Here is a 27,918-nt window from a genome sequence, read left to right on the forward strand (position 1 = left end):
AGTTAAGCCTGTTAACGTGTTATCAGGCGCTCGCAGTGCATTCTATCTGCTGATTAGCCTCCGATGGAAGAGATGAAGGTGTGGGTCCGTCGCCCGGCAGCTGTTTCCTGTTTCCTGTTCCTGTTCCTGTCCTCCGGGACCTGGAAGCTGCCGTGAAAAATGTGCATCACAGCAAATTTCCTAAGTGTGTCCGCTCTGATTTGTGTCCCTGTGACAGATGGCGCCGCAGACAGCGGGGAGCTGGACCTGAGCGGGATCGATGACGGAGAGATAGAGCTGGTACGTACCTGCTGGTTAATGAGCCTCACTCCATCTGCACACACACACACACACAGACACACACACCTTCTGAAATGTTCACGTTCCTCTCGGCTCAGCAGAGAAGAAACCTTCTGCAGATCAGATCTTATAAACACACGTCTTGAGTTTTCGTTTACATTTTATTAAATCTTCGCACAAACCAAGTAGGAGAAGTCGAGCAGTGATTTTGTGGATCTCTCGCTTCTGAAGAAAAGACAAAGAAAACATTGGGTCCATCTGATCCGGAGAAGCCGTCGGGTCGAGGAGAATTTCAGCTTCTGATCAAGGAGCTGCGAAATTCTCCTGACAATTTCTAAATTTTTTTTCAGTAATATCTCAATCTGCAGCAAATCGAACCTGATCTGTAAAATTTGATGGATGAAGGTTTATGAGTCGGTGTCTGAATGTGATAGAAACAACGTGAGGTCGTATTTATTAATTAATTAATTAATTTATTTATTAATTTATTTATTTATTTATTTATTTATTTATTTATTTATTTATTTATTTATTTATTTATTTATTTATTTATTTATTTCCAAACAGCTCAAACGTTCGGTGTCTTCAGTGTCGTTCAATGTTTCCTTGTTCAGCTGCTCGGAAAAGTATATTAGTTATTTCATAATGTTTACTGTATATTTACATCAATAAATACATTAACAATAAAATAAGTAATACGTTATTACCCTTTATTCCAATGAGCCACTGTCACCTCTCAACCTGATGGATAGTTGGATATTATAAATGTCTTCACGATGCTGTGTGATTATAAAGATATTGTCACGTGTCACATGTTAAACCCGTTGTTAGTATTATGGGATGTCCTCTGTGTGAACCTGCCTCTACAGTACCTGCTGGACGACAGAGAAATCAAAATCAAGACGGCGCTGTGGATGGCGGAGAACTCCGACTACCTCAAAGAGCAGAGAGGTACTTTCAGGATTTCACTTTCATCTGCTTCAAAATGTACTTTTGGCTTCTTGTGTTGTGTTGTGTTGTGTTGTGTTGTGCTGTGTTGTGTTGTGTTGTGTTGTGTTGTGCTGTGTTGTGTTGTGTTGTGTTGTGTTGTGTTGTGTTGTGTTGATGTCTTTATCTCTCGAGTTTTTCTGTTCTGACTGTTCCTCGTTTGTCTTTCCAGAAAAGGAGGTGAAGATAGCGAAGGAGAAGGAGCTCGGGATCTACAAAGAGAAGAAGGTAACATCGGGGGGGTCACACTTAAACCTGCAGTTAGGGAGGGGGGGGGGGGGGTTGTCTGAAGGTCAGATGAGAAAAAAATGGGCAAATAACCTGTGGACACAACCTGTTATTTACTCACAATCTGCTCCTCCAGTCACAGTACAGTGGACACTCACAGATCTGTGGACAGTTGGACAGACAGTGTAGAAGACAGTTGGACAGTCACAGTACAGTGGACAGTCACAGTACAGTCACAGTACAGTGGACAGTTGGACAGTCACAGTACAGTGGACAATTGGACAGTCACAGATCTGTGGACAGTTGGACAGTCACAGTGTAGAAGACAGTTGGACAGTCACAGTACAGTGGACAGTTGGACAGTCACAGTACAGTGGACAGTTGGACAGTCACAGTACAGTGGACAGTCACAGTACAGTAGACATTTGGACAGACACAGTGTAGAAGACAGTTGGACAGTCACAGTACAGTGGACAGTTGGACAGTCACAGTACAGTGGACAGTTGGACAGTCACAGTACAGTGGACAGTCACAGTACAGTAGACATTTGGACAGACACAGTGTAGAAGACAGTTGGACAGTCACAGTACAGTGGACAGTTGGACAGTCACAGTACAGTGGACAGTTGGACAGTCACAGTACAGTGGACAGTTGGACAGTCACAGTACAGTAGACAGTTGGACAGTTGGACAGTCACAGTACAGTGGACAGTTGGACAGTCACAGTACAGTGGACAGTCACAGTACAGTAGACATTTGGACAGTCACAGATCTGTGGACAGTTGGACAGTCACAGTGTAGAAGACAGTTGGACAGTCACAGTACAGTGGACAGTTGGACAGTCACAGTACAGTGGACAGTTGGACAGTCACAGTACAGTGGACAGTTGGACAGTCACAGTACAGTGGACAGTTGGACAGTCACAGTACAGTTGACAGTTGGACAGTCACAGTACAGTGGACAGTTGGACAGTCACAGTACAGTGGACAGTTGGACAGTCACAGTACAGTTGACAGTTGGACAGTCACAGTACAGTGGACAGTTGGCCAGTTAGACAGTTGGACAGTCACAGATCTGTGGATCTGTGACCAACTGTACACAACAGATCTGTAGACAGTTGGACAGACACAGTGTAGAAGACAGTTGGACAGTCTGGTTTGACAGACGCAGAGATGAGCAGACTGTGGAAGACAGACAGACAGACAGACAGACGGTTTCCTGTGAAACTGGTTCCCTCTCATTTCCCATCCCTGGTGTCTTGTCTCGCTGCAGAGACTCTTTGTTCGACCCGACACCTGCCGCCTGGTTTCAACTCTCTGGATTAGCGGCAGTGGAACAGAGACGTAATGAGACGTGCAGCCGCCTGTCACATCGCCGACCAGCGCGTGAATAAATGAGCAACACACACAGAGCGTTGTGCTCGTTGTGTTTGCGCTCGGCGACGTGAGCGTCCCCTCGTGATTTATAAATTATCATAGACTTCAGACGTGTGGAAACTGCAGATCTGTGGCAGACGGGTCGGGATGACTGAGGAAGAACTGGAGCTGAGTGACGACCTCAATCCGGGGTCAGGATCCAGATAAAAGGACGATCACAGAATTGGTTCTGTTGTGCGTTTGCCCGCTGATGTAGCAGACGTGGACACGCGACTCAGGACTTGATACTGGTGTCTTTATCCACCTGCAGAAACGGACGTATGTTCTCCGTGACCTCCTTTTCACCACACAAAAGTCCTCCGTGATGAAAAAGGACACTGCTCTTTTTCTTCCAGTATATAAAACACAGTAAACACACCCTCACCAATCACATAAAAACTACACACAACAGCAACAAACTGCTGGGCAAACAGTCATCAAACCAGAAAGGAAACCCCACATTAGGTCTGCAACTAACGACTATTCTGATAGTCGATTAGTCACCGATTATTGAAACGATTAATCGACTAATCGGATTATGAATGACACAAATTCTCAATTGCTCTTATTTAGCAAACAGCTTTTAAATTTAGCTTGAGGTTGTTCGAGGCATGTGATGACTGAAAATAAAGGCAATAAAAATTGATACTTCATTAAAAAAAATGTCTTTTAATAAACTTTGTTTCATATAAGGGTACTGTGACACAAAAGCAAAGACAAATCAAGTTTTTGTCCATTTAAAAGCAAGGACAGGCAAAGTGCTAATAAAAAAGATAAATTAAAAATCAAGTATCCATTTTTCCTGTTAACAAAAATGACGGAAAGTAACAGCAATAAAAACATCAACAAACGAAACTACAGTCTTCTTCTGACTAAATAATTGTGATTAAAAAAAGACGTTTGTCAGGCAATAGGATAACATAACGCTTTTAAACTCGTTAATAAAAAGTTTAAACCATATTTTTGTAATGGATGCTAGAATCCTGCGCACAGGTATATACGTGTATATATAACATCTGACAGAGGCGAGTCCGCATCGTCTCCGTTACGATGTCACACGTGACTCCTCCTCCTCACATGCGCGTGTCCTGCTTCCATGGAGACCAGGTCCGCCGCACAGATACTGCAGGTAGTTTTTTTCGGGCTGTTACGGGTGAAGTTCTCCCGAACTTTTTACTTTCTGAACGCGATGCTGCTGCAGCGGAAGCCGGCAATGCTCCATGTTTTGACGCTATTGCACATGCGCGACTTTCAGAGATAGGGCGAGATGGCTCACTCCTCAGCTGCTGTCATCAGCACCTCCGGTAAAACGCCGTTTAGTTCAACTGCACGGCACGAAAAACACGTGCTGTGACGTAACCAACGAATCATCGACGAGTAAATTCGTCAACGACTATTCTTGTCATCGATTTTTGTCGACGACGTCGACTAATCGTTGCACCCCTACCCCACATACCTGCAGAAACGGACATATATTCACCGTGACCTCCTTTTCACCATACAAAAGTCTACAAAATAGAATACATTGACATCATAGGCTGCCGAAATCCGCGCGGCGAAAACAAAATGGCGGCCACTACGTAAACACATCTCCGTGGATGTTAAATAACAACATTTCCAAAACATATAAACACTCAAAACAACAGCACAAGGTACTTATATATATTTATACAATTTACAACGGTCATTTCTTGAAGGAAAACTATAAAACAGTGCAGTCACTTCCGCAGGTAGCGTTAACAAAATAAAATAATAACATAATAAAATTCACAACTACAAATTATAAACAAAAATAAATACAGTACATTCTTAACTCTGTTACACTGACGTGATCCGTTGGTGGTCTCTGTGATTACTCTCTAATTTCCAGCAGGATAATTCCGCTCCGCTGGGAACTAAACAGTCTACAAATGACTTCCAGATAACGTTTGACCGTCTGCTGAGTGGATCTGGAGAGAGTCCACGGCCTGTTTCTCATGTGGTGTTTGCACAGTCACAGCCGGGATGATGTCGGCTTTGTTTTTAATCCAGAGAGCTTCAGCCTGGACCCTGAGGAGGAGAAGTCTAAGTGTAACCCTCTGTGTTCCAGCCCCGAGGCCCCTCCAGGAAACGGGCGCCGATCCGAGCGAGCACGGCCGACGAGGCCATCGGGAAGATGCTGGAGCAGAAGAAGATCTCGTCCAAGATCAACTACGACGTCCTGAAGGACCTGAACATCAAACCCGGCGCCAGCCCGGCTCGCGCGGTGGAGTCCCCGAAGAAGGAACCGTCCGCCGCCAAGCTGACGGGACGCAACCGCAACCCTGCCCGGGCGCCGCTCAGCCTCAGCACGCCGCTAAGCACCCTGGGAAAAAGGTTGGTGGGAGGCATGTTTTCTACTTTTCTACACAAACTCTTTTGAAGGTCAAAAGTCAATCTGACGCCGCAAAACACGTTTCTCAGCCGTAGCTCAAGAGTTCATCTGCTAATTATGACACATTTTCAGACAAATGTCTAAAAGGTTCGAAGGTCAACTTTACTGTGACATCATAAAGTTCTGTAAAATCACCTAAATGACCATTTCTCAACGGGGAGAAGTCCGGGTGCTGCATCCTGATCGTTGGCCACTTTAAGCTGCTCAGCCCATAGATTTATATATAAACACTTTATATATAATGTCTCGTCTGCGTTGCCGGCCAACGGAGCCGGACGTCACCACATGGCGGCCATCTTGCCAGAGGTTGCTCGCTCACCCATAAAATTGTGTTGGTAGTGGTAAATAACCATAACTTTTCATTTTTCAACTGATTTTGAAACGGTCTGGATCGTTAGAAATGTCAGAGATGAAGTTATGAAACTGCATAAATTATAAAAAATTTTAGAAAATAACATAATTATTAATAAGTATGCAGTGTCATAACTACATCTCTGACGTTTATAACAAACCAGACCGTTTCAAAATCAATTGAAAATTGAGCAAGTTATGGTTATTTACCACCAACACAATGTTATGGGTGAGCGAGCTGCCTCTGGCAAGATGGCCGCCATGTGGTGACGTCCGGCTCCGTCTAACGAGACATCTAGTCTTTATTATATATATCTATGGCTCAGCCGACCACATAGTTAGCTGGTTAGCGCGTTAGCTTGCTCAAGCGTGCACCACGAGGGATCGAGCCTTCGTGGATCAGGAACTCATCAGGACACGTTTGCCGGCTGCGTTTGAAGGAGCTTCCGAAGCGGCTCGTGACCACAGGTCCTGCAGCTTCACTGGTTGGTCTGGTCCAAAGCTTTCATCTGATTAAACCAAATTCCATCTGGATTCTCATCTCATCTCATTTTATAAACATAGTCCAGCCGATCATCTTAAATACTCTATATTTCAGATTGTGAACGAACCCTCCTCTTGTTAGCACTCAGCTGTCATGTCTGCCGTGTGTAGACTCCGGATAAACAGCATCTGAAGCACGTGAATCCATATTCACTGTAACCGTGGGGTCGTTTCACCATTCATTAATCTTCAGTGCAAACAACAGATGCTGGAGATGAATAAAGAAGAGGAGGACGAGTCTCCAGCCGTTACTCCTCTGTCACTCTGTTTCGAAATCCCTTCTTCCTCTGGCACGTGGCGTCGGTTTCACTCCACGACGATGAGTCAGCACTTCTTCTGTCGCCCAGAATCATAATCACCTGCGACAGGAGGACAGACTCCGGTGGGATTTTTCTCTCTTTTTATTTATTTTTTTTTTTTTTTTTTTTACCCAGGATGCAGCGGGCTTCCCTGGCAGGATTTGTCTGAGGCTGCTGCTCTGCCTCTTCCTTTCATGACACATGCATTCAGAGGCTGATCCGCTCGGAGCCTTTCACAGGAACTTAATGGGTTTTCTGCACCGCACAGAAAAGCTCCGCCCCCCCTCCCCCCCCAGTTTGTTTGGTGTTGGGGGGGGGAATTGGTTTCCTATGGCTCTGTTTTTAAACCTCTTTCAGTTAATGTTGGTTTTAGGAACCATCTCGGAGCTTTATAGGAGTCCTATAGAAGCAGCTGTTCAGTGATTTAAGGGGATGTAAACCCCCCCCCCCCAGCTCCAGTCATCTGGAAGCAGTTTGCTGGGCCTTCGTAAAGCCACCATGTACTGTACTCTGCTCCAGACCCACCAAGGAGTTTGATAAGTCTGCTGTTTATTGCAGTCGGGATTCTTCTTAGCGCCACTTTCTTTCTCAAGTCATAATAAAATGTTGTTTCTTTGACGCCGTGGGTTTGGTTATGAGGCGCTGAACAAAGTGACAGGATGTAAACACAGATAAAAACCAGAGAACAAACCCGACGCAGACGATCTGAGACCAAAGCCTGAGAGAGGAAAACGGGTCATGGAAGAAAATGTGGAGACAGAAATTCAATAAAGCAGGTTTTTTATAGATTCTAACTAAGCTGTCTTCTAAATGAAATGTGTGGATAATAATTTAAGCTGTGACTCTTTGTCCCTTAATCTCAGTGTTGGATGTTCGACCTCTGCTGTCGTTTCCCAGAATATCGTTGAAAAGACACTGAAGCTCTTTGTGCGTCTGTGTAGTCAGTAGGGATGAGTATTGATAAGATTTTAACGATTCCGATTCCTTATCGATTCCTGCTTATCGATTCGATTCCTTATCGATTCTCTTATCGATTATTTGTGGGCAAGGGGGGGAAAAAAGAGCACAAACGGGTTCATTTACATTAATTTTCTTTTATATAATTTTCTATAATGATGCACACCATATACAGTATGTATACATAAACATTTACATTTTTTAAATAACCAAAAACATTCACGTATTCCTCTTGAACTAAAGATAAACCTGACATTCTTCTGTAGAAATTACGATAAAATAAAACTTATATAACTTAAATAAAACTTACTCTGTTTAATTTAAACATGTTACTAGAAACTACAATGCTCCTTCCTTTTTTAAAAAGGGTATATGAAAACTGAGCTGCCAAAAATTAAACTAGCAGTGGCAAATACCATCAAGTCTGCACCAGCAATTGTAATCAACAAAATCAACAATTCTTGTGCAGAAAAATAAGCATGTCTGCTTTCTCCGGAAGGATACGGGATCTCTCAGGACTAATTGTGTCTCCAGCCGTGGAGAACACTCTCTCAGATGGGGTGGAGGATGCCTGAACACACAGATAGGACTCAGCTAGACCTGACAGCAGGGGTCAAGTGTGTCTCTGGTCCCACCACCAAAGGGTGGCGTTATTCGTAGAGGGGATGGAGGGCAGACTTCTGTACAGCTGGACCTCGATGCACTCTCGAAGCCGAAGCCGCAGTAGCTCGCCGGCTACTGCGGCTTCAGCTTCGAGAGTGCATCAAGAGGCTACTTCCGAGCGAAGCCGCAGTAGCCGCCGAGCTACTCCGGGTGGCCGCCATGACATGTTTGCTGCCGTCTGAATGAAAAAGTTCGCGCATGCGCAACGGCACAGGGAACCGTTAGCAGAATCGTTAAAGAATTCCAAGGAATTGGTTCACTGGGAACCGGTTCTAAACAAGAACCGGTTTTCGATTCCCATCCCTAGTAGTCAGTTTATTTTGTGAATCATGTGTTTGTGGCCGACGGGTTCATATTCAACATACAAGCTGCAAAATATCCATTTGGAACCTCATGTCGTTACAGAGAAGAGGAAACGGAAATGTGAAACAATTAGAACGCACACCTCCACTGACAGAATGATTGATGACACAAAGTATGACACAATAAAGCACTTCACATCCACAACATGGTAACGTGAAACTTTATCGATCGGTTCCTTTATGTTCCCGCTCCTCCTCAGGGGAGGTCAGAGGTCAGATCCGGCACAGTGAAGCTGGAGGTGCAGCCACAGTGTCTCGTCTTGCTCGAGGACACTTCAGTAGAGAGTCTTCCTTCCTGATGAGGGTTTTCTATGCATCCCCCTGTTCAAGTGTCGTAGGGATGATGAGCAAGATGTGAAGTGAGAGCTCACACGACTAAATGAATCCTGGATGGTTTCAAACACACTGAATAACGAAGGCTCATTAACGATTCGACGGCCTCGGAGGCAGCGTGGGGATTTGATTTCCCCCCTAAAGCAAAGTGTTTGTTTTGTTGCAGCAATGTTTTATAAGGACTTGAGTTACACTTGAGCTTTTATTTTGAAAAGCTGTCCACTTGATTCTGAAGATGGTGTCGGTTGTTTAACAGAACTCCCAACACCAATTCAGTAAATCATTCAAACTTAAATGGAAATCTCCAGTGGAGATAAACCAGGTAGGATGAACACAAAGTTGTGTAACTTCACTCTGCACCATAGACTGTTTATAAGAAGCTTTGCTCACCAACAATAAACAAGTGACATTATATTCTAGAATCTTTCTGCATCAACACAAGAAAAGACAACAACCCGTTCCTAACACGCTGGTTTACATCGGGTACTGCACTAGTTTAAATTCAATTTAATCTGTGAGTTTAATAGAATAAATTAACATTCAAATATCCATAATGCCAACTAAGGCAGAAAATGCTAAAACAATTTCAAAGCTCATGTTGCAGAGAACAAAGCTGTGGGACACTGGAGAGAGGGGACATGACGGACCAGAGACCCCTCAGCGACCAGGCGTCCCTGCTGAGAGACACTGGAGAGAGGGACATGTTGGACCAGAGACCCCTCAGCGACCAGGCGTCCCTGCTGAGAGACACTGGAGAGAGGGACATGTTGGACCAGAGACCCCTCAGCAACCAGGCGTCCCAGCTGAGAGACACTGGAGAAAGGGGACATGATGGACCAGAGACCCCTCAGCGACCAGGCGTCCCAGCTGAGAGACACTGGAGAGAGGGGACATGTTGGACCAGAGACCCCTCAGCGACCAGGCGTCCCTGCTGAGAGACACTGGAGAGAGGGACATGATGGACCAGCGGCCCCTCAGCGACCAGGCATCCCTGCTGAGAGACACTGGAGAGGGAGACATGTTGGACCAGAGACCCCTCAGCGACCAGGCGTCCCTGCTGAGAGACACTGGAGAGAGGGGACATGTTGGACCAGAGACCCCTCAGCGACCAGGCGTCCCAGCTGAGAGACACTGGAGAGAGGGACATGTTGGACCAGAGACCCCTCAGCGACCAGGCGTCCCAGCTGAGAGACACTGGAGAGAGGGACATGTTGGACCAGAGACCCCCTCAGCGACCAGGCGTCCCTGCTGAGAGACACTGGAGAGAGAGACATGTTGGACCAGCGGCCCCTCAGCGACCAGGCGTCCCTGCTGAGAGACACTGGACAGAGGGGACATGTTGGACCAGAGACCCCTCAGCGACCAGGCGTCCCTGCTGAGAGACACTGGAGAGAGGGGACATGATGGACCAGAGACCCCTCAGCGACCAGGCGTCCCTGCTGAGAGACACTGGAGAGAGGGACATGTTGGACCAGAGACCCCTCAGCGACCAGGCGTCCCTGCTGAGAGACACTGGAGAGAGGGACATGTTGGACCAGAGACCCCTCAGCGACCAGGCGTCCCAGCTGAGAGACACTGGAGAGAGGGGACATGTTGGACCAGAGACCCCTCAGCGACCAGGCGTCCCTGCTGAGAGACACTGGAGAGAGGGGACATGTTGGACCAGAGACCCCTCAGCGACCAGGCGTCCCTGCTGAGAGACACTGGAGAGAGGGACATGTTGGACCAGAGACCCCTCAGCGACCAGGCGTCCCTGCTGAGAGACACTGGAGAGAGGGGACATGTTGGACCAGAGACCCCTCAGCGACTAGGCGTCCCTGCTGAGAGACACTGGAGAGAGGGACATGTTGGACCAGAGACCCCTCAGCGACCAGGCGTCCCTGCTGAGAGACACTGGAGAAAGGGACATGTTGGACCAGAGACCCCTCAGCGACCAGGCGTCCCAGCTGAGAGACACTGGAGAGAGGGGACATGATGGACCAGAGACCCCTCAGCGACCAGGCGTCCCAGCTGAGAGACACTGGAGAGAGAGACATGTTGGACCAGAGACCCCTCAGCGACCAGGCGTCCCTGCTGAGAGACACTGGAGAGAGAGAGACATGTTGGACCAGAGACCCCTCAGCGACCAGGCATCCCTGCTGAGAGACACTGGAGAGAGGGGACATGTTGGACCAGAGACCCCTCAGCGACCAGGCGTCCCTGCTGAGAGACACTAGAGAGAGGGGACATGATGGACCAGAGACCCCTCAGCGACCAGGCGTCCCAGCTGAGAGACACTGGAGAGAGGGGACATGTTGGACCAGAGACCCCTCAGCGACCAGGCGTCCCTGCTGAGAGACACTGGAGAGAGGGGACATGTTGGACCAGAGACCCCTCAGCGACCAGGCGTCCCTGCTGAGAGACACTGGAGAGAGGGGACATGTTGGACCAGAGACCCCTCAGCGACCAGGCGTCCCTGCTGAGAGACACTGGAGAGAGGGGACATGTTGGACCAGAGACCCCTCAGCGACCAGGCGTCCCTGCTGAGAGACACTGGAGAGAGGGGACATGTTGGACCAGAGACCCCTCAGCGACCAGGCGTCCCAACTGAGAGACACTGGAGAGAGAGACATGTTGGACCGGAGACCCCTCAGCGACCAGGCGTCCCTGCTGAGAGACACTGGAGAGAGAGACATGTTGGACCAGAGACCCCTCAGCGACCAGGCGTCCCTGCTGAGAGACACTAGAGAGAGGGGACATGATGGACCAGAGACCCCTCAGCGACCAGGCGTCCCAGCTGAGAGACACTGGAGAGAGGGGACATGTTGGACCAGAGACCCCTCAGCGACCAGGCGTCCCTGCTGAGAGACACTGGAGAGAGGGGACATGTTGGACCAGAGACCCCTCAGCGACCAGGCGTCCCTGCTGAGAGACACTGGAGAGAGGGGACATGTTGGACCAGAGACCCCTCAGCGACCAGGCGTCCCTGCTGAGAGACACTGGAGAGAGGGGACATGTTGGACCAGAGACCCCTCAGCGACCAGGCGTCCCTGCTGAGAGACACTGGAGAGAGGGGACATGATGGACCAGAGACCCCTCAGCGACCAGGCGTCCCTGCTGAGAGACACTGGAGAGAGGGGACATGATGGACCAGAGACCCCTCAGCGACCCCTCAGCGACCAGGCGTCCCTGCTGAGAGACACTGGAGAGAGGGGACATGTTGGACCAGAGACCCCTCAGCGACCAGGCGTCCCTGCTGAGAGACACTGGAGAGAGGGACATGATGGACCAGAGACCCCTCAGCGACCAGGCGTCCCTGCTGAGAGACACTGGAGAGAGAGACATGTTGGACCAGAGACCCCTCAGCGACCAGGCGTCCCAGCTGAGAGACACTGGAGAGAGGGACATGTTGGACCAGAGACCCCTCAGCGACCAGGCGTCCCTGCTGAGAGACACTGGAGAGAGGGACATGTTGGACCAGAGACCCCTCAGCGGCCAGGCGTCCCTGCTGAGAGACACTGGAGAGAGGGGACATGTTTGACCAGAGACCCCTCAGCGACCAGGCGTCCCTGCTGAGAGACACTGGAGAGAGGGACATGTTGGACCAGAGACCCCTCAGCGACCAGGCGTCCCTGCTGAGAGACACTGGCGAGAGGGACATGTTGGACCAGAGACCCCTCAGCGACCAGGCGTCCCTGCTGAGAGACACTGGAGAGAGGGGACATGTTGGACCAGAGACCCCTCAGCGACCAGGCGTCCCTGCTGAGAGACACTGGAGAGAGGGGACATGTTGGACCAGAGACCCCTCAGCGACCAGGCGTCCCAGCTGAGAGACACTGGAGAGAGGGGACATGATGAAAGCAACAACATCAACAGAAGGAGGGAGGAGCTCCGGGCTGATTCCTGAGAGCTTGATGCAGAGCAAGACCTCGAGGAGCAAAGCACCGGGGGCAGCCAGGAGCCTGGAGGAGCCACCGGGAGGGGGGGAGAGAGGGGGGGGGGCGGCACAATGCGGCAGTGTAGCCCCCCCGAGCGAGGCCTCCGAACAAGGCACAATGGCTGCTCTGTCAGCCGGCCTCCTCCTGCACTCTCACCGGGCTCTTCCCTTCTCTCCATAACCAGCACAACAACCTTTTCAGAGTCGAAACCAACGGTGGAACCAGGAGCCGGCGGCTGAAAGGATCCATTCTGTGCTCAACCGTCGCTGGTCCAGACGGGTTTTTGTCTTTCTTCTGATTTTGTCTTCATTCCGATGCTGCCACTGACACGCCAGCAGAGAACGGGAGATTATCCCCACGTTGTTGTTCCCTCGGCTCCTAATGGCTGCAAACCGCCGGGGCGACAAAACTGTTTGTGCATTCCACGTTAGGGATGTCACGAGAACCGATACCTACGATACCTGTCGATACCAACATAACAAAACGATTGCCGATGCCCAAGTTTTTGAAGCACCGTAGGCACCGTCAGCTTCGATGCCAGCAGCTGTTAGCAACTTAGCATTAGCATCGGTGCTGCGCCAGTCGACGTTTACATTCTGAAAAACCAAGACGGCAACCGCGGCCGCAGCGTTCGCCCCACCTCGACTCGTTTATTAAAAAGGCACAAAGAGTCGTGTATGGAAGTATTTTGCGTTTGACGCCGGGTTTACACCGGACACGGAAGCAACGCCGCCGCTCCGCGCTAATCCTTAGCGCGCAGGCACATGGTTGTTTACACCGGAAGCTGAAGCGTCATGGGAGTGGATGGGAGCCAGCTGTTATTTTAGGCTTGGTGCTGCGCTTACGAGTCGCTTTGGCGTCGCTTCAGCGTCCGGTGTAAACCCGGCGTGAGGCAGATGTATCATTTAATGCATAACGTGTCTCACAACAAAGCGTCACTCACATGCGACCGCAACTACCGTATAACCCTCAGTATATGCGCAGCGCAAGCAAATTGAATTACCGTATATGACATTAACAACATCCAAATAATGCACTTTTTTTTTTACCGTGGTATCGAAATTGGCATCGAGAATCGTGTTATTTTACTGGTATTGGCACCGACTACTGAGTTTTTGGTATCGTGACACCCCTATTCCACGTAACAACGTGCGGAGTTCAGCGATTTTTTTTTTTTTTTTTTTTTTGCAGGATTAATGGATTCAGCAAAGCGTCCATTCAGGAAAAAGAAAGAGAAATGAAAGACAGAGTGGCATGAATGATTCAGATCAGAGATCAACATCAATGGTTCACCGAGAGAAATGGGTTTTAAAAATGCAAACAGGCCGGAAGCTTCAGGAAACAGCGTCCATTCTTAAAAAGCACACAACACGCCGCTGGTGCTGATGAGGCCGCCCCTCAGAGAGGAGGAGGACGGCGCCCTTCAGAGAGGAGGAGGACGGCGCCCTTCAGAGAGGAGGAGGAGGACGGCGTGGAACCGGAGACGTTTCTTTCATTCATGGAGCGCCTCGGCTTCCCAGGGACCGGATCAGCCAACTGGAGCGGCTCAAACCCGGCAGCCGCTCGTCCTCTGCTGTTGTCAAACTGTCCGTTTTGTTGACTTTCAGACAGATGAAATATTAACCCTCGTCTCCCATTGGACGATCTGTCGTCAAGGTCGAAACACGGAAGAGAAACGACCTGTTCAGAGTCTGAGGCGTCATCACAGTTCCTGATTTGTCTGAACAACACAGACTCTGAACACGTATACAAATCTTTCTGCATAATTTTCTCTGCTGTCAGATCCTCCTTCACTTTCTCCATCAACACCTCCCTCTCTTCTCTCTCTTCTTTCCCCTCCATTTCCTCCTGAGAGGCCTCTGTCCTCAACTTGCTCCATCATCCCACTTAGTTTCTTTTACCCGTCTTTTCTCCCTCTTGTCCTCTATCCTCTCTCCTTCTTCTGGACTCCTCTCCATGTCTCAGTGAGACGCCCGGAGCCCGGAGCTGCCGGCCGGTCTCTGCACCATCAGGTCGACCGGAGCTTCGGGCAAATCACTAACGACTTCCTTGTCTTTCTTCTGCTCCCTCTGTCTTTTTTCTTTCCTTCTCTTACATCTTTCCTCTTGATCTCTCTCCGCTGAAGTGTTTGCACTTTACCTTCCCTCAGAACGAGTTGGAGGGACAAGGCGACTCTGAGCAAACAGAACTCAGCCCGGGTGAAAGTCGGAGCCGTTTCCAATCCGCTGACATCTTCACTCCACTTGTTATTGTTTTTGAAGGTCGGAGGTTTTCTTCTCCGTTTCCTTTGTGGCTTCCTGCAGCTGATGCTCCGGTTCGTGTGTGGAGCTTTAATCGTGATGAGCTGCTGCTCCGCGTCACGTCCTCCTTCAGGGAGCAGAGCTTTTGTCATTAGTTCATGTTGGTGGGAGCTGGACTGGACTCAGTGGAGTTCAGGGAGTAATTAACAGGCGTCTGGAGAGAGTCCTGTAAGATGCATGAAACAGAAAAAGGTGCTGAACTAATAAAGTAGAGTAAAGTAAAGATCTGAACTCTGCGGCTTCCGTCAGTTCAGTTTTAATGAGACGTTTTGTTATGTTTTCCAAGCAGATAGCAAAAATAGAAACAAGCTTTTAATTTGAAACTGATTCAAACAAAGATCCTCATTTATTTTAATCAGGGCTTTTATTTGACAGTTTGGCTACTTATTAATACGCTTTAATTTTTAAAAAGATGTTTTAAAACCGAAACCATCTCTGTCCACACGATCACTTATCACAGGATTATTCACGAACTCTGGGCTTGTGTGTGTCGGTGTAAACAGGAAGCTGATTGTCGACTCTGCAGTTGGTTGCTTAGTTACAGGAAATGCTACAAACGAGAAATTACGTTTTCAGGCGTGATCTCCAGAATGTTTCCAGATATCTCAGTTTATGGAGAGGTTGGAAATTACCAGTGATTCACAAACATAGAAACTATCAAATAAACTTTATTCTAGTTGCAAATCTTCTTCTGGGATTTCGTGACCTCCTCAGACTCTGTGTCTCCTCCGAACCTCGCCTCTGTTTTCTTTCCCTCTGCTATCTTGTCTCTCAATGTCACCCTCCTCCCTCCCTCCCTCCCTCCCTCCCTCCCTCCCTCCCTCCCTCCCTCCCTCCCTCCCTCCCTCCCTCCCTCTCTCCCTCCCTCTCTCTGCAATCGGCCCTCCAGGAGCAGCCGGGCCCTTCTGGACTCACTGTACCGGACAGTTTTAGGTTCAGACGTCCCATGCACTCCTCCTCCTCCTCCTCCTCCTCCTCCTCCTCCTCCTCCTCCTCCTCCTCCTCCTCCTCCTCCTCCTCCTCCTCCTCCTCCTCCTCCTCCTCCTCCTCCACCTCCTCCAGCCAGCTGCCAAACAGACCCTCCCTGTTCCCTCCATCCTTACTGGAGGATGGAAAAGCAGTCTTCCAGAAATAGCCCAGATAATTGCCCTCCAGTGATATTTTTTCCTCCCCTCGGTCACTTTGCGCTCCTCTGCTTCTTCATCTGTTCTTTTCCCGTCCAGAGCTTCTCTCTCTCTCTCTCTCTCCACTCCCTCCGTCTCTTTGTGGAGAACTTGTCTGATTCCAGAGGGTTTTTTTTGGGGACAAAGAAAAGAAGAGAAGAGAATTCCTGACGGCATTCTTCCTGCTGCCTCAGTGGGAGGCGACCGTTTTTTCGGTCTGTTTTTCCAAAAATGTGAAATGGGTCCCAGAGAGCGACCCAGCGCCGGAGAGAAAGTGCAGAAGTCGGCAGTTTCCCGGCCAGATGTTGCCAGCGCTCGGCCAGCGCTCGGCCAGAGGGAGGAAGGAGGAGGAAGAGGGAGGAAGGAGGAGGAAGAGGGAGGAAGAGGGGGGAAGTGGGAAGGAGGAGGAAACACTTCCCAGTTTGTTTTTCCAGCTTACTGGAGCAGGTCTCATTGTGGAGTCAAGAAGTCACCTGCGTGTTTTTTTTATTTTTTAAAAATTTTGCAGAAACAGGAAACACTGAGCGACGGAGGGGATTGGGGGGAGGAGGGGGGGGGGGCAGACCTCCTTCCAGGTGTGAAGGGGAAACGTGGAGGTCGGGACATTCTGCGTCACACTTTCCTGCTCGATGGAAGAGGATGTTTTTCCTTGTGACCAGCTGTGTGAGGGGCGGGGGGGTAATTTGTCTGTGGTTTGCGGCCCCTCCCTCTAAGCCTCAGATCCCTAAGTACCCCCTCAATCCCTCCCCCCCCACTCCTCTGCTGCGACCAATGAGCCGGTGCATGCTGGTGGATGTTTGCCGACACACAAACTGGACGGCCCCCCCGCCTCTCACACACTCTCACTGGGACTCTCCCCCCCCGCCCCCCCGGCCTGGTGACGTGGGTGCCACTCACTGCTGACGAGATTAAAAGCTTGTTTGTGGAAAACGTGAGCTTTTCAGGAATTAAGGTTCCAACAACTGTTATTCTTTCAAAGCCGTTTGTGTACTTTTTAAACTGAAGGAGCATAGAATCTTTTATTTATGAAGCATAATTACTTCTCCCAGACTTTATTAACAGTGAATGAAATGTTGATCATCGAGACAAACAACTGATAATAATCACCAGACTCTAATCTAAGATCTACTTAGCCTTAAATTAATTGTTCATTTCTAGAACTTCGCATTAACATTCTTCTTCGTCGGTGTCTTCTGCTTGTATGGCTCCATTTTTTCATCCTGAGATAGTTGTTTAGTTTTTAGTTTGTCAGATTTATGATTCAGATGCAACTGATTCAGATATTTTCTCACTTGCAGCTCCTCCAGATAACTTGAGATTATCAGGAGTTCAGTGCAGAGACTCGTCTTAGCAGCTCCAGAGTCAGATTCTTCCCTCAGCAGCTGGAGGAGACCAAAAACAGAGTTACAAGTTAGACGTTAGAGTAGAAACACAACTGAAACTGAGTCGTGCTGTTGCTCTCGATCTGGTGGATGTGAGAATTATTATATTTCCAACACATTCACCATATCAGCTGTATAACGTGATCACAGTGTTTGTCGGTGTGTTTACAGCTTGTTGCGTTTTCCCCCCAAGTGGCCAAAAAAAAATCAATGTTGTCTTCTCTGTTCAGAGGAGAAACGTTTGCGTTTTCTTTATTGATTTATTAATGAGGCACAACACGTATTAATTAACATCAATGTCACGTTGCTTTTCATCTGTCGTCCCCGAGCAGGAGGAAGTTCAAAAGATAAACCAGACAAAAACAACATCAGAGCTCCGGCCATGAACTAATGTAAAGATGAAAAAATACAGACTAAACAAATCAGAACATCACAACTGCAGATTTGAGTTTTTAACGATCATATCTGCAATTAATCAATCAGGTGTTGATCAGCAGCTGGAAACACAGATGTTCATTTATCAGTGACGTGTAATTGAGGAAAGTAAATCCTCACACTTCAGACTCTTGACTAAAGCCCATGTTTGCAAATGTTGCTGAAATAATGAATTGATTACCAGATTTTTTGGCAGATTAACTTTGTGTTGACGACTCGTTAATCCACTAATTGTTTGAGTATTAAAAATAGATTAACACGAGAGGAACAGAATTACAGTAGATTTGGATCTGATGAAACTAGGGTTGGGAAATGTTGTGGGTAATTTATACTAACTGTATTTACCTTGTCATATACAGACATAAATATAAACATTTTGTTGTGTCATAGGCTGATTTGAGCCCTGAGGAAACTTTGGGCACTTGACTATATGCTTCTGCATCGTTGTGTCATTCTTAACATAGGTCTTTGCACAGTATTTGCAAATGTACACAGCCTTTCCTTCTACATTGGATGAGGTGAAATGTCTCCACACATGAGAGAGTGCACGTGGCATTGTTCTGTAGAATAAGATGAGAAAAAAAATTGTAAAAAAAACACTAATGCAATGCCAGAGATATAAATAGTTAGCCAAACAATTGCAATCGTCTGTAAACATATTTTACAATTGATGGATAAATGAATGGAAATAGTCTAGATGAACAGATGAACAATCCTCAATCAGCATGCTAATATATTTTCCCAGTAATATCATGGAAACTTACCTGACTAGTCCTGCACTCTACAGCAGGCCTCAATAGCCCTGCTGTAGAGTGAAGCATGCTGGGAGTTATCTGTGCATGTGATGGAAGAATGCACAGTGGAGGGTTGAAACTCAACGTTCCATCCATCTTTAAAATAGAGTTTTGAATGATGTTTTTATTGCTCAGCGTTTAATTTGCGTAGTTTTTTTTTCAAAATTCTCCAAATTCCTGAGCTTAACTTCCCATGGGAAGTTTCCGGAGAGTTTCCGGAAATTTACCGGAAACTTTCCGCCCCTTTGCAACCCTAGATGAAACACAAAGCGGTCGTGGTGCAGTGACGTGAACGAAGCTCCTCTTCACTTTTGGGACTTCTCAGTATTTCTGCTGCTGATCAGACGAGTGATGACGTCGCTGGTTCACACATGAGAGAAGAACACGTCTGTAGAAACCTCTCCTCCGCTGGGAACATGGGAATCTAACACATTTCTTACACACTTACATTCGGCTCTTTAACTCCCGGCTCTTATTCAGAGAGATGCTCCTCCTCAGATGAACCCATCTCCGGTGAAGTGCTGAGGAACCAGAGCGTCTCTCTGATGGTGGACAGCAGCAACCCTTTGTTCTCCCGCCGCCGCTTCGCTCTGGAACTAATGAGCCGCGGCTGGAATCTCAAGGCCAACTGTAAAACTGGGCCGTTTGGAAAACATCCCAGTTTTCATCCGCGGCTCAGCCACAGAAAAGAAGAAGAAGAAAGAAGAAAAAAAAAGGGCCTAGCCAGCAAACCCCAAAATGTTGACACAGGAGGAGTTGATGGTTTTGTTGGGGGTTCGCGGCCTCGAGGGTCCGAAGCTCAGCTTAGCAGACGAAGACTTTCCCCCCCGAGCGGCGAGGAGAGACGTCTTAACGAGCACACGGAGACGCTGCCTCTTTTGTCCCTCGTTATCTCGACTCTCAAGTTGGTCTCTGCTCTCTTTTAAACCCCAAGATGATATATTAGTTTCATTTTTTATATTTTACTCCCCCTCTCCGCTAAGTTTTTTGACACCCTCCCCCCCTCCCCCCCCGAGCTAGTGCCAGTTGTCAGCCAGCGGCTAAACGGCCTCCCTCAATCGCCTTTTCAGCTCCGGCTTAGTCTCATTGGCAGTAAGCTGATTAGGAACCAGCCGCTAAGCTCGGCAGAGACTGATAGCCTAACAGAGAGAGAGAGAGTCGTGGCGCGGTGGATGAGCGGAGGAGGGCGAGCGAGGATGAGACAGACGAGAGGAAGGGGGGGGAGTGAAACAGGACGGACACAGATTAATGGACGGGAGGACGAGTGGGTTTCGCTGGTGTGTGAGGGTGAAACGTCCTGGATGTCTTCAGGTAACACGAGGGCGTCGTCCTCCTCTGACCTCTGACCTCTGACCCGGGCTGGAGGGCAGACGGAGGAACGGCCCACGGAGTCGTGAAGACTTAGAGAACACGACCGAGGGGTGAAAGTGTTGTGTTGCTGTTAAACACGACAAACGGACGAGTGAGAGGATTGAAGAGAGGGATGAGCAAAGAGAATCAGAGAGCGAAGACGGGAGGAGGAGGACAAAAAATGTTCAATAAACGGCAAAAAGAGACAGAAGAGATGAAGAGAAAAGGTTCGATCGAAGGAATAAAAACCCACATTTTCAATTTGTCAGTTTACTTAGCACCGAAGCTCGAGGCTTCACTTTGTCTTCAACCTGTGAACGACCAGGCACGGTGTTGGAGTCGTTCGTCGGTGGATCAGTAAACATCAGCGACAGCAATCCCAGAGGTAAACAAAGGTAAACAAAGGTAAACAAAGGTAAACAAACAGGATGTAGAAGGAGAGAGAGGAGGAAGTGACCTCGCTGAGTAAAGAAGGTGAATGAACAGACGACTGGTCCAGTGTGGTTCTGAGATGTTTGAGCGGTTTGTGAACAAGCTGCTGATCTTCAGACACTTGATCGTTGTTCTTCTATGATTTCAGTCCGTCAATGATTTTTATTTACACTTTGTGATTTAAGAATAGTCAACAAACCCTTGAAACCTGAGACTAGATATTGGTTGTCCGCCTCCTGGTGGCTGCAGTTGGTCGTAAACCCCCGGCCTTCTCCATGTTAACAGATGGGACATAAGCCAAACGATAACATCAAAGTACACATTGAAGATGGTTTCTGTCATTCTAGGTTGTTTTAGGTCTGTTCATGTTTCTGATGAGTTTGGTTTTAGTTATTTGATGATATAACGAAGAGGTGATTGACAGCTGAGACTGACTCGTGATTGGTGGAGTACATGTACATTTTATGAAGCAGTTCTCATAAGTTTCTTCTTAAAAGTTCTGTAAAGTTATGTTCTGCATAAGAAACTCTTGCGTTTGACGTCAACGATCTCTCTGAGTCGGGCTCGTCATTCAAATGTGTCGAGATGAAACTGATCCCAGATTATTTGTGATCACAGCGGAGCTCGTCACTCAAGTTGTTTTTCATCTCGGTCGTATTTTCACATCAACTTAAATAAATGTAACTTTCATCATGAAAAACATGTAGAGCGTCAGCGGCTCCACGTCAGAGCGAGAGGTCGACCTGATGTATGAGGAGGTGCAGAGAGAAAAAATAGTTTATTATAGAAGTTCAAGAGGTGGAAGCACAGACCGAGCGAGGAAGAGCGAGCTGCGACCTCGTCTTCGAGGTGAAGGACACAGGACGAGACGAGATAAAGTGAAGAACTGTGACCTTCTAACGGAGGTGAAGAAGTGAAGAGGGTGAACAGAGGGAGAGGAAACTGTGACCTTCCTAGAAAACAACCACTTAAAAAGCTCAGAGACGGTTCCTGCTGCTGAGGCAGTTTGTCTCCGGCTGTTGACTGAGGACATAGAATAAAAAACCTTATCTGGAATCTGCTCGTCTTTCCAAGTTGACGTCTTCGTCTTCTACTCTTGCTCCTCTTCTTCATCCTGAGATGTTTGGGTTCTTCCAGTTTCACGTCCGTCCGTCCTCATCAACCAAACTCCAGTTCTCTGTTTTCTCACATGGACTCACGCTGACATGTCCCAGACCTTTTACAAGGGGGCTGCAGGAGAAAGGGTTCTGGAAAAAGCTCCTCACATTCTTTCCCTCTGGAACATTTCAGGAAATTGTCCAGACTTCAGCGCAGGTGTGAAAGCAGCTTCATAGAGACAACGTTGAGGACGAGTGAATTAGAGTTGTATAATGAAAAGACTCCTGGTTGGTTCTGAGTTGAGGTGGTGGAAGATGTTCATGATCAGCTGGTTTTCAAGAGCCGAGTTTCTCTCCTTCAGTTAAATGTTCCTGATCTGAAAACATCCCTCAAGTCGCTGAGACTGAATTGTTTAAGTGGAATGTGGATTCATTATAGTTCACGAGGCCTTTCGGACTTTAAACCACTAATGGAGACAAAGACAATGAAGAACATAAAGAAGTAAATTCCTCTTTAACACTGTTTAAAACATTTGCTTTGTCAGTATTTTCTGAGGATGGAAAAATCCACTCAGCTTGTTTGTTCGGCCTCATTCACACAATGAACTTTTGAATGAAAGCAGATTTTGTTTGTGTACAAGAAAACTCCGCAGGACACCTTTAAGCTCTTTGGCTCGTTCTCTCGTTTCACGATTCTGACGAAGCACAGGAATGTTGCCAGCGTTCAGATCCTGGATTACATCGGATTCATCGGCTGCTTTCAAGGGTCGGGTCGGCGTCTTATTCGTTTTTTAGAAATGAATAAAACTGGAGGATTTCTAGTGAAAATAGTACAAACGTTTTTTTATTCATATTCCATTTATTCTTCATTCAGCAGCTCAGAGAAAGAAAAGAAACATGATCAGAAGAAGTGTGAAGGGAACCGGAGTCAATGAGTTGCTGTTTTATTTATTAATAGTTTTCATTTATCAGTTCAGTAAAAACATTAATCAAATGAATATTTTCACCTTTAAATCACCAGTTGAAAGATATGACTACACCATGTGAGTGTGTGTGTGTTGGGGGGGGGGGGGGGGAGGGTCTTCCTTTATGAGAGCGCTACATGTGCCACCATTGTTTTCCTCGGGGAGTGATTCCTACACGGTGATTTATACGCCGAGGTCTGGCCGGGCGGCGGGAGCCACTCCCTGCTGCTGTAAATGGTTGCCATGGAGACCAAACGTCTGCCGCCACAGGTCGTCCGGAGCGCTGTTGATGGCCGTTTGACCTCTGACCTCTGTAAGTGACTCCGAGAATCCCCCAGTGAGCTCAGATTAATCATCGCTGTCAGAGAGAAGCTCGTAGCGCCAACGTGTAAACAGTGGAACCACATCGACTTTAACACGCATCATCCACAGATATTAATAATAATAATAATATCTGCTTTTATGGGTTGAAATACTAAACGTGTGTTTGTGTTTGAAACCCACAAGAGATAAAGGCACCTATTGATCGTCTTTGATTTGTCATTATTGATTAAAGTATAAACATAAAACGTAATCGCAGCTCGATGTCTTTTATAGTAGATCAAATAAATACAGCAAAAACATAAATCACTGAGCAGATTGTTAAATGTAAAGCTAGTCTCAGGTGATTACTTACTGGGCAGTTCTTTAACAGAGTAATTTAATCAAAACAAAATAGTAAAAAACTATGAATATAAGTGCAAAGTGCAAACAAATCCAGATCCTAAATGAGATGAAAACTGTATTTAAAAACGATTAGTTTCTGTCGGTAAAAGCGATAAAAGTCAAATGAAAGTTTCCGGTTAAACTGGGCCCGAGTGATGGAGAATAGGTGGAAAAGGCCGACTGCCTGTTTTAGAAAATCATTAACACGACCGTTACAAAAGTCTGAAGAAACTCAACACAACACAGGCGGAGACAAGACGGAGACGAGTGGCGTGCGAGGGTCGTCGGCGCCGCAGGCCGACGCTCAGCCGCTCGCGCTCGAGACCGAGACGACCGCAGGGACGGGAAATAAAGAGTAAAGAGTAAAGTCTGGAGCGTGGGCCGGATAACAAGGAGATGTGATTTCCTGCTGATGGTGGGAAGCTCGCTCCGCTGGGAGGGATCACAACTGGAGAACGCTCACTTCCTTCTGAGAAAGAATTTCTGCATAATAATCAAAGAAAATTTCACTGACCCAAATGTCGATAAACCCAGATCTGTGCCGCAGTCGCTTCTGTGGATTAAATATTTCACAGGTTTTACTCCAGTGGTGGAAAGTAATAAAGTACATGTACTCAAGTACTTGAGATACTTTATACCTGAGACATTCAGGTTGATTTACTTAAAGTCCAGGATCCTGGTTCAGGGTTTCAGAGCCTGACTCACCTTCAGAGTATCGTGATGTCACGTCTGAAAAATACACGTCTAGCAGCTAGCAGGACACGCCCCCTAACAACGCCGGGTAGAGCGAGAGCGGAGGTATTTCCTGTTATGGTTAGAAGTGTTTTGATCAATCACAACAGAGTGCACCAGCTGACCAATCAGAGCAGACTGGGCTTTATCAGGAAGGTGGGGGGGGGGGGTCTTAAAGAGACAGGAGATAAAACCAAGTGTTTGGGACAGAGGCTGAAAGGAGGAGCTGCAGCGATGTGTTTTCTGAACATTAGAGCAGGATACACATTAAATAATCAACCTGAATATGAGCACAGGAAATAAAGACTCGTGCAGTTTTCCCTTGCGTTATCCAAAATCACAATTTTATTCACGAAAACGGGAGATTCGAATCGTCACAGCTGCTTTTCCTGTGGCTTCGTCCGTCTCTGTCGTAACTTCAAACGAGCTACGACGATGCTAGCAGCCAGTTTGCTGTTTTTAACTTCCACTGTTTGTTTCGATCACTCATCGTAATCAATCACGATCATTCAGCTGCGTTTGTTCTTACGCTAAATCTCTCACGAGGTCACTTGCTCGTGTTTTGATTGAAAGACCCCTAGTGGCCGAAGCTACCTATAACGACCGCCTAAAGAAAGTGAAAAACAATCCTGGACTTGGTTTTGAGAAGCTTTTACAAAACCAGCAGACGATTGAACGGACCCCTGGTGGCGGTGGGAACGTGTTTAAAGCAGATTTGTTGTTGCTCACGTGTTAGTGGTGAGTTGTTGAAGTGCATCTCACCAGCAGGGGGAGTCGGTTTGTTAGCGAGCAAGTTCACAACCAGCATCAAACCCCAGTTGTAGAAATGCGATCAGCCTCATGTGGCTCCAGCTCCCGGGGAAGCAGCCTTGTGGTTTCCATGGCACCTGAGAAGATGGAGGTTGGCTCCCACCCCAACAGACCACCTTGTTTGTTTTTTTTTTAAATAACAGCAGCTCTTAGCAGATGCTTGTGGGACGCGCCGGTCATGGTTACTGCTGTTGCTAGGCCACCACGGAGAACGTGTTTGATTAAGAGACGTGATGAACGAGCGCCTCTCTCTGCGGGAACGTGTGATGCTGGAGATTAAAATGACTTTGGACCAGTGGAGGAGCTGAACGAGGATCATGGAGGGGTTTCCTGTACCTTGGTTGACTTGGTGGTTTGCTGCAGCGACTCGAGACCCTTGGAGGTGTCTGGTGATCACAGCCGGTCCGGATGTTTGAGGTTCAGGGTCTACGTTGCGGCGGGAACTATTTCTTTGACTTTGTGTAGCATCAGTAAAGTGAGGGTTCCTCTTATTGCTCTTCTGTTCTTCCCTTGTGAGGATGTTCAGATCCGTCAAGCTCCAGTTTGTGTTTACTTTCTTCAGATCTATGGATGGTTCCTTGTGTAGGATGAAGAGATGTTGTGTTGTGTGTTGATCTTTAAAGACAAAAAAAACAGAAAAGGTTTTTTTTCCTAATTATGGTTTATGACGTTAAAGAAATCCGAGCCTCCAATTAGCTCCAGTACCTGCTGTTTGTTTGTACTTTTTTTATTTTTCCCTTTTATTCTTCTGAGGTTCCTCCAGGGGCAGATTCAAGGATACACTGAGCTGGGATCTCGCTTCTAATTGTCTTTTTCTGGGCCGCGACATTTCCATATTATTTATCCTCTTGTTGTGTTTTGCTGATCTGCGGTCGGAGCCGGATGATCGACAGGAGACGAGACGCTGCTGCTCCAGGTTAAAGGTCGATTCCACCGAAACAGAGTCCGAGTCACCAAGACAGATTCAAGCTTCATGTCAAAGAACTGAAGTGTGTCTGAAATCAAATTCATCTAGATTCTATTTGAGAGAATCCAGTGTGTGTGCGTGTGTGTGCGTGTGTGTGTGCGTGTGTGCGTGAGATCGCACTCAAAACTCTTTGATCTCTCACACGTCGTCTGACTGTGTGTGTGTGTGTGTGTAGATGTGTGTTAATAGCATGTGATCCTCCCCATTTGTGTGATTAGCGGTGTGTAACGCTGTGATCCTCCCCTGCGGTCACGCTACCAGCCCCTGCCGACACACACACACACACACACACACACACACACACACACACACACACACACACACACACACACACACACACACACGTATGTTCCACTGTGATAGTTTGTGAAACACTTAATGATCTGTTCCTTCTGTGTCAGGCATCGTTCCCTCCATCAGAGAACTGCCCTGCATGTATTAATATACAATACATACTGTGTGTGTGTGTGTGTGTTTAGCCCACAGCCGTTAGCAGCCCCCCCCCCTCCTCTGGATGAATGGTTAATCTTTGTTCACAGAACCAGTCACGGTCCCCAAATATCTCTGAGCGCTCGGTGCTAAGTGACCCAGAAATCCTGTCCGTCTCCGCACATGTCACAGCTCCCATCAGACGGCCACGGATGGGTTAGTGGGTTATTAAATATGGTGGGGGGGGGGGTTGTCTCATAGAGAAAGTGATGGAAACCCCCCCCTCCACACACACACACACACACACACACTGGGGACACCTCCTCTCCTGAAAACATTAAAGTGACATTGTTGGAGTGAAAATTAAAATCCCTGACAACAGATTTTCTTCATCAGCGCCTCGATATAAGTGACAACCTGGTCGTGTCAGATGTCAGAGTTGTGTGTTTGTGTTTGTGTGTGTTTGTGTGTGTTTGTGTGTGTTTGTAGCCCTGACGTGGTTCACACATTAATCAGTTGATTGATTTAAACCCTTTATTCAATCTATTTATTGAATCTTTATTCGATCTGATCTCAGTTTCTAGAGAGACCTGAGACCCACAACCAGACCACAAGCGCACAAAAACAACACAAATACAAACAAAACAACATAAATACAGACACAAATATCTCCTTGACACAAAGCTGAACCCAGGACTTTGTGTGTATCTCCTGTGTCTTTGTGCACACATGCTTTTCTACACAATCCCTTTTTAATCAGCAGTACCAGGTACAGTGTGTGTGTCTGTGTGGGTGCATGTCCTTCTAGTGTTGTGAGGACATTTTGGCTCAGCGCTGAGTAATGTCAATAAAGTGAGGGTCCCTACGACTGTGTGTGTGTGTTGTGTGTAGTGTTGTGTGTTGTGTGTTGTGTGATGAATGGGGTCAGTGCTGGACGCAGCAGCCAGAGGAGAAAACACAATCAGGTCTTTTGGCTGAATGTGCGTCTCCTGCTGCCAAGCTGCACACCGACCCACAATGCACTGCAGCCTGAATGGACACAACTCTGCACAAATGAGGGACTGTGTGTGCGAGTGTGTGAGGCTGCATTGTGTTTCTGTTTTCCGAGGTTGCGTGTGTGTATGTCCCTTGTGTGTAAACCTTATGTGTGTGTGCTTTTGTTTGTGGGAAAGTATGAGGGGAGCACAGCAGCAGTGTGTGTGTGGTGGCTTTTTGTGATTATGCCTGATTTAATTGTGTGTGCTGAAGGAGTGTGTGTGTCTGTGTGTGTGTGACTGTGTGTCTGTGTGTGTGTGTGTGTGACTGTGTCTGTGTGTGTGTGTGACAGTGTGTGTGTGTGTGCGTCTAGTCTCCAGCTGGAAATAAAGTTGGAAGCTCAGATTATTATCATCATTTATTTACATCCGAGTCCATCGCAGCACTAACTTCATCCAACGTTTACTGACTCTGACTCTTCCTCTTCTTCCTTTTCCTCTTCCTCTCCTCTTCCTCCTCCTCTTCCTCCTCCTCCTCCTCCTCCTCTTCTTCCTCTTCTTCCTTTTCCTCCTCCTCATCCTCATCCTCCTCGTCCTCCTCCTCTTCCTCTTCTTCCCTTTTCCTCTTCCTCTTCCT

The 27,918-nt window shown here is 47.5% G+C and overlaps 1 protein-coding gene across 1 annotated transcript in view; it reads left to right on the forward strand.

Moving 5' to 3' along the window:
• The window catches only part of brf1a (BRF1 RNA polymerase III transcription initiation factor subunit a), a 93,396-nt gene that overhangs the window by 51,383 nt on the left and 14,095 nt on the right, over positions 1 to 27,918 (forward strand). The window contains exons 13-16 of the mRNA XM_061082917.1: positions 218 to 279; positions 1,149 to 1,230; positions 1,439 to 1,494; positions 4,998 to 5,263. Of these exons, the coding sequence (XP_060938900.1) occupies positions 218 to 279; positions 1,149 to 1,230; positions 1,439 to 1,494; positions 4,998 to 5,263 (466 nt within the window). The remainder of the gene's footprint in view (positions 1 to 217; positions 280 to 1,148; positions 1,231 to 1,438; positions 1,495 to 4,997; positions 5,264 to 27,918) is intronic.

Source organism: Limanda limanda, chromosome 12, assembly GCF_963576545.1.
Source record: "Limanda limanda chromosome 12, fLimLim1.1, whole genome shotgun sequence".
Lineage (NCBI taxonomy): Eukaryota > Metazoa > Chordata > Actinopteri > Pleuronectiformes > Pleuronectidae > Limanda > Limanda limanda.